The sequence below is a fragment of the Haplochromis burtoni genome, unplaced genomic scaffold (genome assembly GCF_018398535.1).
Source record: "Haplochromis burtoni strain Fernald_Lab_line unplaced genomic scaffold, NCSU_Asbu1 Contig_517, whole genome shotgun sequence".
NCBI classification, from domain to species: Eukaryota; Metazoa; Chordata; class Actinopteri; order Cichliformes; family Cichlidae; genus Haplochromis; species Haplochromis burtoni.
This window is the reverse complement of record NW_024582878.1, coordinates 326972-336216: the sequence shown is the minus strand read 5'-3', so window position 1 is coordinate 336216 and position 9245 is coordinate 326972. Positions and strand designations below refer to the sequence as shown.

At 39.5% G+C, this 9245-nt stretch overlaps 1 protein-coding gene across 7 annotated transcripts in view; it reads left to right on the top strand.

The window, feature by feature from the left end:
* The first annotated feature begins 2166 nt into the window (after window positions 1–2166).
* The window catches only part of ckap5 (cytoskeleton associated protein 5), a 42555-nt gene continuing 35476 nt past the window's right edge, over window positions 2167–9245 (top strand). For 4 of the 7 annotated variants that reach the window (XM_014329502.2, XM_014329500.2, XM_014329499.2 and 1 more), the window contains exons 1-2: window positions 2167–2303; window positions 8693–8789. In XM_014329502.2, the coding sequence (XP_014184988.1) occupies window positions 8733–8789 (57 nt within the window). In that variant the 5' untranslated portion in view covers window positions 2167–2303; window positions 8693–8732. Of the gene's footprint in view, window positions 2304–2511; window positions 2632–8692; window positions 8790–9245 lie in introns of those variants that run through there. The other 3 variants (XM_042214097.1, XM_005948127.2, XM_005948128.2) reach the window with 3 other exon arrangements.

The window sequence follows — 9245 nt, the reverse complement described above, 5'->3', positions numbered from 1 at the left end:
AATCTTTGCATTTTATTATTATCTCATGACACTTGTTTAATCAGCTACCATCTCTCCTATGGACTTTTTAATGTCTACAGTCTCAGATCAACACAGCCCTGCCCTCCAGCACTATCAGCAGCAACCCCTCAACAGCTAAAACATTGACTACATTTGCTTTGCCTTGTTGCCCATATTAGATTCTTGATGAATGTGTGTTGTTGTTATTCAGCCTGGTTCAATGTGCCCCTTTTTAACTTTGAGCACCCGCCCCTTTAAACCTCTCTGCACGGCCCTGCTGTGGAGGGAACTATAAAACCTTGTGTAACATTTTGATAGAGATCAATAAGTCACCTAAGCTCACTGCTGTCTGTTGACAGCAATACTCTGGTGAGTTTTCTGTAAGTGATATTTTTACTGCTGTTAGTTGCTGGTCTGCATTACTGCATTACTTCTTTGAAGTATAAAAAATAAAAATTGTATAAGTATAAATTTTCATCTGGTGTGAGAATTTAATCAAACTGTTTATCAGAGTGAAAATGCAATACTTTTTGGACAATAGCGGGCATAATGTTAGCTTAATTGTCAGCTGTTATTGTTGTCAACAACAGCAACAACCCACAATGAACGGGTCCAGACCGGTGTCTTGCCAAGGTAGGGATCCCGACACAGTTACCCCTGTGTCGGGAGCATGCGCTGGACTGTCCAAATCACGGACAAACAGTATCCGTCATTCTTGATTTTTAGTTCGCAAACACTTCTTATAATGACTTATTACTACTGAAATTTTGGAGGTTTTAGCTCTTTATACAATCAAGTTACAGAAGGATACATATTACCAGGCAAAATGTCGTCGGTTTGTTGAAATAATCCAGTCCGATAATACCTGAGAACAATAAATTTATAATTTCTGTTGTAACCCACAAACTGAACGGTAAATTAACGACATTCATCTTTTACTTTGTCACTAAACTAAAACGTCACGACTTCCATGTGTGGTTAGTTGAAATGGAGGCGAAGTCAACTGGATCCGCTTTCCCCTGCCCAGCGCGTGCTCCATATGCAGGGGAACCTAATTCCTTCAGAGATACCTACCTTTACCTACCTTGACACGACACAATCATTTTATGGTGGCCATCAAATTCTGCACTGAGCTTTGGAGAGACTTTTATATATCCTTTATTTACCCGGATACAATGTGTCGTTGATATTAAAAATGTGTTTTTCGAAAGAGATCAGTCAATGGATCAAGCCAAGAGGGTAGCAGAAATTGTAACAAACATAACACCACAGTTCTATAAACTTACTTAAAGTGACCAAAAAGGACTGCATTGAGGACAATGTGGGTACAAATACGCAGAGTTATAAAGATACTTCAACAACAGGTTATTTCTTTCTTCTATATATAACCCAATCATAAATCATGTTCACTACTGTCTATTTACTAATATGAGTAAAAATATTCGAAATACAAAATACACATAAAAACATCGGAAATCGGTTTTTGGCATAACATCGCTCATCACTAAAGTTTAAAGGGCGTACACGAAACAAATAAGTAGTGTTTACATAGACAATCGTAGTTTTGAGATAGACTTAATTTCAGAGTAGCCAATAAAATCTCTTCTGAGAAAGCAATGCACGCGTTGTTCCAATCAGCTAAGGAATTTCACACATTGAAGGCGGAGCATATTTCAAACGCAACCAATCTCTCTCCACATCTGTCTCCGTCTAGTGAAAAACAAAGAAGCCCATTAGATGAATAAGTAGTCACATAAGTAAAATGTCACTGTATAAAGGTAGCATTTTGTTTGTGTGCTGCTTCTTCACTGTCCATGACAGGTTGCTTATGCAGTCGGACTAAATATTAAAAGTGATTCAGCACTGGAGTGACGTCGTCGGGGTGGTGTCCCGCTCTCCGCTCCGCCTCCGTCTGTCCGGCTCTGGAGAAATTTGAAAAAGCTGAAAGAAGTTGGACGTATTTAGCGAAATCGGAAGTGGGCGTTCATTTGTGTTTAAAATAAGAGTTCAACACACGCATATTCCACAGACAGACAAACAAATATTTTCATATCCCAGCCCAGAAATACTTTTTCGAAGTTTTTCTTTTAACGAATACGAAATTTCTGTAAATTATATTTATAATTTGAATTAGATAAGAAACAGCGCAACTGTCTGTTTTATTCTGTACCGGAAATAGTGTTGAATCTCCTTCGAGGCAGGGAAGCACTTGTATAAAACTCGGCTGGACCCCGCTTCAGTGATCTTTATCATCCTCATCGAATTGGGGAAGCAGCATCGTATTTTTTAAAAGACGCAAACAGGTATTATGTTGAAGATTTTAAATATTATTATTATTTTAAGCAACTACAAATCAGATTTGAATCGGAGCTAGTTGTGATGTAATGTGTGTAGCTGCGAACTGCGCTGTTAGGCCTGGTTATGTTGGCGGGGATGGAAGGTTAGCTTGTAGCCTTCTTTCTAACCAGCTAACAGCTATTACCAACCGACAATAAATTAACGGCGAGGTTTGACTTTGAAAATAACTTATGCATAATACAAGTTTGCACGACATGTTTAACAATGTTTATTTGTCATTAGCGATAGCCGTCTGTGTTGATGCGGGTTGGACCTGAATGAGCGGTTAACAGGGTAACGTAGCAACTGTCACTGTTGTTAAGTTAGCTAGTTAATGGCCCTCGGTAACTAACGTTAGCAACTAACGACCGCTAGTTATGTTATGCTGGCCACTCCCAGTCAAACCGGGAAAGCAAACAATCGGTGATATGGTTAATTGACGGCACGGTTGATAACCAAAGTGATAATGACTGGTTGGGTGTATTTAAGGGGGAGTCTAGTTGATAAAGGTTAGCTGTGCTCATTTGGTTGTATTTTAGTTTGCATTCTGTAATACTGAGAGCTAGAGGTGTAGTGCTGCTTTTTTTTTTTTTTTTGAGTAGGAGAGCTTATTGATCACACGTGTTGAGTTGTAATTTGTTTCTAAGGCTATTTCACTAAAGTCACAAATTTACATTACTCTGACCTGAGAAAAGCAATCAAATGTGAGACTGAATTTAAGAACTTCATCAGTTTTTACATGCTGTTTACAGCTGTTTCCTTCGTGGATGTCTTCTTTTTCCATTCTTTCCTGTTGGGTAGTTGTCAATTCTTTCTCTAACTCATCTCTCTTCCTGACCTGTTCTCTGTGTTTTGGATCTCTACCTTTCACAGCGTTAAGCTCGTTTTCCATTAGTACCAACTTGGATCGACTCGCCACGGTTTTTAGGGTTTTCCATTAGGTCATAGTACCTGCTCTGCTGCAGTTCCAAGTGATTTGAGCAGGTACTAAAATGTGATGTCAAACTGCATGCCACTGATTGGTCGAGTCATGAGAGCGTCTCATTCACGAAAATCAAAACTGCAGTCTTTGAAACCCGACAACAAGGGAAATGGCTACAAAAAACAATGCCATGGTCCCAGAGTCCGATGAAAAGCTACAGACTGAGCAGCAGGTATGTTCTTGCCTTGAACTCCATCTTTGTTGTAGTGTTCGTGTCGCATATTAATTACATCACTGGACACTCTGCAGCATGGCTATGATGACAACCACAGATATTCGATGGTACTTGATTGCAAACCAGTTGATCTGAGTCGAGTCGATCCGAGTAGGTACTAAAGGTAAAGGAGCTTTAAAGCCAGATTTATAGATTTATCCAACAGCTTAATTGATTCATCCAGAGGACACCTGCTTTATATCAAGCGCTTCAACTGTTTAAACCTAAAATCTCTTACACCTGACTTGTACGATGTGCATAACACAAAACGTTATTTACTCTCAGATCCTGACACATCCCTGTATTGAATTTAGAAGGTAACCGTGTCACATGCTCAAGTGTGCCATTGCCCTTGTTTTTTCTTGTATGCCAATGTGTGGTATATTAAAGTCAGCATGAATATTGCAACTCCATTAAAGTGGTTTGTGGTTTTCATCAGCCAGATTGTGCTACAGTAAAGCTCTCTTTCAGCATTAAAAAGCTACTGTCAGGATATAAGAAAGTGGTGCAAAGTGGTTTGGACTGAAAAGTGTGGAAACGGTAGATATTTTATTTGGTTGGCCTTGTTGCATATGTATTTATATGAATTTCCCTTTAACGGGACACATTTTTCAGAGAACAGTTATTAAATAGATCCTACAAACATGATTAATTAGGATTTTTGCATTCAGTTCCATTGTAAATGTAACAGTGGTATTTTGGTGGTGGAATTTGTGATGGTTTGAATCAGAGGAGGAAATGTTGTCAGAGTGCCCAAGTGTCACCAGTGGATGCCTCAAAGCTAGCAAAGGTTTTAGTCATATACTCACATTGTTAAAACTTTGGCTATATACTGTACAGAATATGATTTTGTGTCATGGTAAAGGCTGTGAATTTAGAGAGGGAGCAGTCAGAACTGAAGCGACTGTACTACCAGAAGGAAATGGCTACAGCATTAGAGACATTGAGGGCAGCTACAATGACCTCTGAATCCCACAGCCAAATAGGAATTGTGAAGAGGCTGCTAGGAAAGCCACAATCACTAAATACCTGCGGAGAGTAAAGCAAGTCCAAAGGAGTCAGCTGAATGGGAAGAACAAGATCTAGGCAATCAACACCTACGCTCTGCCAGTGATTAGACACCCTGCTGGGATAATAAGCTGGTCAAAGGAGGAGATGGATGCCACTGACATCAAGACAATGAAGCTCATTACACTGCATGGAGGGTTTCACCCCAAATTCAGTAGCCTGAAGGCCTTTTCACATAGGCTCTGAAACCCATTAATTTCTATTGCATGTGTCGCACGATAACGGTTTCCTGCTGAATTAAGCAAAGTACAGTGTAATCGTGCCAGCAAGGAGTTCTTGCACAGCATCTGTGCTGTGACGTGCCTTTGCATCACCAATACAAATGAAGCCAACAGCCACTCTAAGTTCAATCACTTGATGAACAAAAACATTCAGTGCATATCAGAGTTCAGTGAACTTTTTGACAGAACTTTGTGTGTATGTAGAGACCTCCAGAGCCTTTGAATAAGCCATTCCTTTCAACAGTTCTGGGGACCTCGGGAGAAAAGCAGTGTTGCGGAAACGACTGGGTCGAGTATGACCTGGAAGTCGTGATGTTAAACTGGGACATGCTCTTTAGGGTTGTCGAGAATGACCGAGCTAAGGTTCTGTGGGACTTCCAAATACAGACAAACTGATGTTGACTAACCAACCGGACATAATATTTGTGGATAAACCAAGGAAGGCAGCTGTTATTGATGTTGCTATACTAAGTGAAAGCAACAAAGGATCATGAGAAGCTTGAAAAAAGTACCACAGGCTGAGAGAAGAGCTTGAGAAGATGTGAAGGCAGCAGTGCTCCCATTGGTAATCAGCGCAGTGACCCCAAGCTGGACAAGTGTCTCCAGCAGATCCCAGAAACAACACCCAAGATCTCTGTCCAGAGGAGCGCAGTCCTAGGAACAGCAATGATGCTATGCAGGACCCTCAAGATTCCAGGATTTGGGTAGAGGACCCAAGCTTGAAAGGGGACATGAAATGCTACACATATTAAGCCTAACTTGCATCATAGAGCCCTGCTCTCAAAAACGGACAAATCTAACACTGTCTGTGAAGCTGGATTTAAGAAATAAGTGCTTAAAGTTTTAAAAACATTTTAGCGCCATCTTCTCTCAGTGTAGAACATTACGTCACCAGGTTGGTTGTTTGGTGTAGGCTTGCATTAGTTAGTTATTAGTTCTGTCATTAGTTGGATAACAGAGTGGAAAGCAAGGGGACTAAAACTAAAAATCTATTTAATGGGATCACTTTTGTGCTGCCCCTGGATATAACAATGTTAAAACAAAAGATACTTTCACTGTCTGGCTGTCTTGGCTTTCCAAAATCAGCTTTTCAAAAATTTTACATTGGTTCAAGTGTGATCAGTGATCAGTCCAAGTCAGTTTGCAACTGTTGGCACAAAGGTCCAGTTTATAGTGCTCCCAGAGTATTTTAATTTATTCAATAAAATATTCATATTTGGTGTCCCTGAATTGACATATCGCCACACAAAGTGTGTGTGTGTGTGTGTGTGTGTGTCTCTTTCAAACCCTAGTATTTACCTGGATAAGCCCAAATCCTGCTTGGTTGTCCAGGGCTAAGGCCTTAAGAAACCAATGAGTGATGCCATGGTAGCTAAGCCAAGTTAACAAAAAGTCAGGGCTCTGTTGAGCCATCATTCTTTTAACCTTAGCTAGCAATGACTTCATGAATTTCTTAACAGCAGGGACGTTGTAAGTTAACTTTGAGAATCCTTTAATGGAAAATGTCAATAACTAATAAAAGCATTTTGAACCATTTATCGTATTCTTCAATAATGGGTCATGCAGCTTAACTGTGCATGCATCATGCATTATCAACATTATAATCTAGAGAGAGCCCATCTACCTTTCAGAGAAAGCTAATTTCCAACCTTCCTTTTTTATCTAAAAAATTCTTGAAAGTGTTGTTGCGAAACTGCTAACTGATCACTTGCAGAGGAATGGTTTATTTGAAGAGTTTCAGAGCTCATCACACTACAGAAATCATATTAGTGAAGGTTCCAAATTATTTTCTTTTTGCATCTGACAGTGGGCTCATCTCTGTGCTTGTCCTGCTAGACCTCAGTGCAGCATTTCATACGGTTGACTGTTATTTTATTAAAGTAATTAGAGCATGCTATAGGTATTAAAGATACTGCACTGTAGTGGTTTGAATCACATCTACCTAATAGACTCCAATTTGTTCATGTAAATGGTGAGTCCTCTTCACACACTTAGGTTATTGAAGGAGTTCCACAAGATTCTGTGTTAGGACTTTATTAAACTTAAATTATGCATGCTTCCCCTTAGCATTAGATGGCATAGCATACATTTTCCATCATTTGGTACTATATAAATAAAATTGCATTGAAATTAAATTGAATCTCTGGGCGTTTCCCAGTGGAGTTTGGTGCTTCATCTAGCCAAAGAAATAGCTACATTATGTACATTCACTTCTTAACCCAAAACCAAGTGCCTCAACTGATCTGGACCATGATAATGGTGTCTGTTTGGGCGTGACCTCAATTGCTAAATTAATTATCAATGGGTAAATGTACTGTAAGTCTCTTTTTCCCAACTTTAGTTGCTATCAAATGACAGTTACCATTAGCTGCCATTAGCATAGAACACTACGCTGTACTTGCTCCTCCTCCTTTCCTTTTTCTTTCTCAGAATCCTGCTACATCTATTTCTGTTGACTGTACAGTGGGAAGATGAGGCGATCGAACTGTAGAACATTATCCACTCTAGATACATTAGCAGATGGTCATAATAAATTTTTAACCAGTTGCTTAAAGCCTCACTTTCCCACTATGTACCACATTGTTTCTGAACCACTGTTTGCTTTTTCTGTCATATGGACTTCATCTAAGATGTTTGGTTGAGTCATTTACTTTTTGCTTTTTAGAGGTTGCTAAAAAAGGTCCTGCCCCACCTCGTTTTTTTTAAAATATATTTATTTTTTTAATAAAGGTATTAAATTGTAATTTGAGCCTGACTGACTTGTCAGACATGCCCAGGCTTGTTTTGTGTATGTGCAAAGGAATGTAAACAGATGGCATTGGTAGAGTATAGCTTGCTATGATATTTTTGTCACATAAAAAATTTATACCAGGATTACTGGTATAGGGAGAAATCTGGCTGATGTAATGGAGAGAGGGAAGATGGATGAATTGTGTGTGTGTGCAGGAGACCAGGTTGAATACAAGCAAGGCCAGATGCATTGGAGGTGGATTCAAACTAATCTTGATGTGATATATTCTTATGTGATGAGAGATAAGAGTAGGTATAATCTTAACAGAAGTGTGTGAGAATACTGTTGTGGATCTGGATTGTCAGGTAGGGTCACGACTTTGAAGCTGGAAGTCGAAGGTGTGACGTTGAATATTGTTCTTATACCCTACAGGTTGGATGTCATTTAGAAGAGAGTAATTCTAGCTTAAGGATGTTTGCACACTTATAGTTTGTTTACTCTGGTCCAGATATATTGAATTTATAAACTTCTGGGTTTGCCCCCCCCCCCCCCCCCCCAACCACATAGCTGACTTTTTTTTTTTTTTAATTAAGCATTGCCACAATCAACTGGTCAGTGATGTGCTTTACCTTCATAATGCTCTAAGCTTGTAAATTTGAGTTAAAACTGAGGGGTTTCTTCCAATGTATACATTGTATAAAAACTTCAGCAAGAATTTGAGCTCTCACTTGAGAAAAATCTAAAAGAAATTAGTTTAGATTTGAGAAAAAGAGTTCATGCTCACAAAGCAGAACATGTATCTACAAGGTTATCACAGCATTTCCAAGTGTGAACAACTGGAGTGTGAAGTATTATCAAGAAATTCAAAGAGCCAGCCAAGAGTCTTCAGATGATGGCGCAAGTAAACCGCTTTAGGCTTCCAGTGTGCACAAGAAACTCTTATACGTATTATTATAACTGGTGCACTTTGGTGTTGGTTTGATGTTGATGGTGTAAAAGTCCCACATATCATAACTGCTGGTTAGCTTACAAAGTTAGAGGCTTCCCAGATTAATTAGGATATCTGGATAACAAGGACTTTAATTTTTTTTTTTCTTGGATATGCCGTGTAAATGATATGTGTGTGTCCCACACCTCAGCAGTGTACCTTTGGGGAAGCCGAGTCCCCAGGCAGCCACCATGGGGGACGAGAGCGAGTGGATGAAGCTCCCCATTGACCAGAAATGTGAACACAAGGTGAGCCTCTCATTTATGCTTGTCCTCTTTGAATGTATTTATTTTTTTCCTTCAAAAATATTTGTAAATGTTTCTACACAGCTCTTTTACTTGATATTTGATTTTTAATAAAAGTTATTTCACAATTTGTCTTGATCTATGTAAGGAAATTATAAAAAGTTTACTGTTCATCTGGAATTGGCGTTTTCAGCGGGAGAAACGTTTTGTCACTCAAGATGAAACACATTTGCTCAGTGCTGAGAGTGGTCCTGTTGCTGAGGTTGGAGTCATCCTGTAATCTCTTATGAACTACCTCCACTCTGCTGAAACTTCTGTCCACAGTTGCTCTGCTTCTACATCTGCAATGTTGTTTCTAATTCAGGTTGGGTTGACACACGCAGCTTAGAGGAGCTGTTTGGGGTACTGCAGCTGTACGCCCCAGTACTTTAGGTGTGTGTGTGTGTGTGTGTGTGTGTG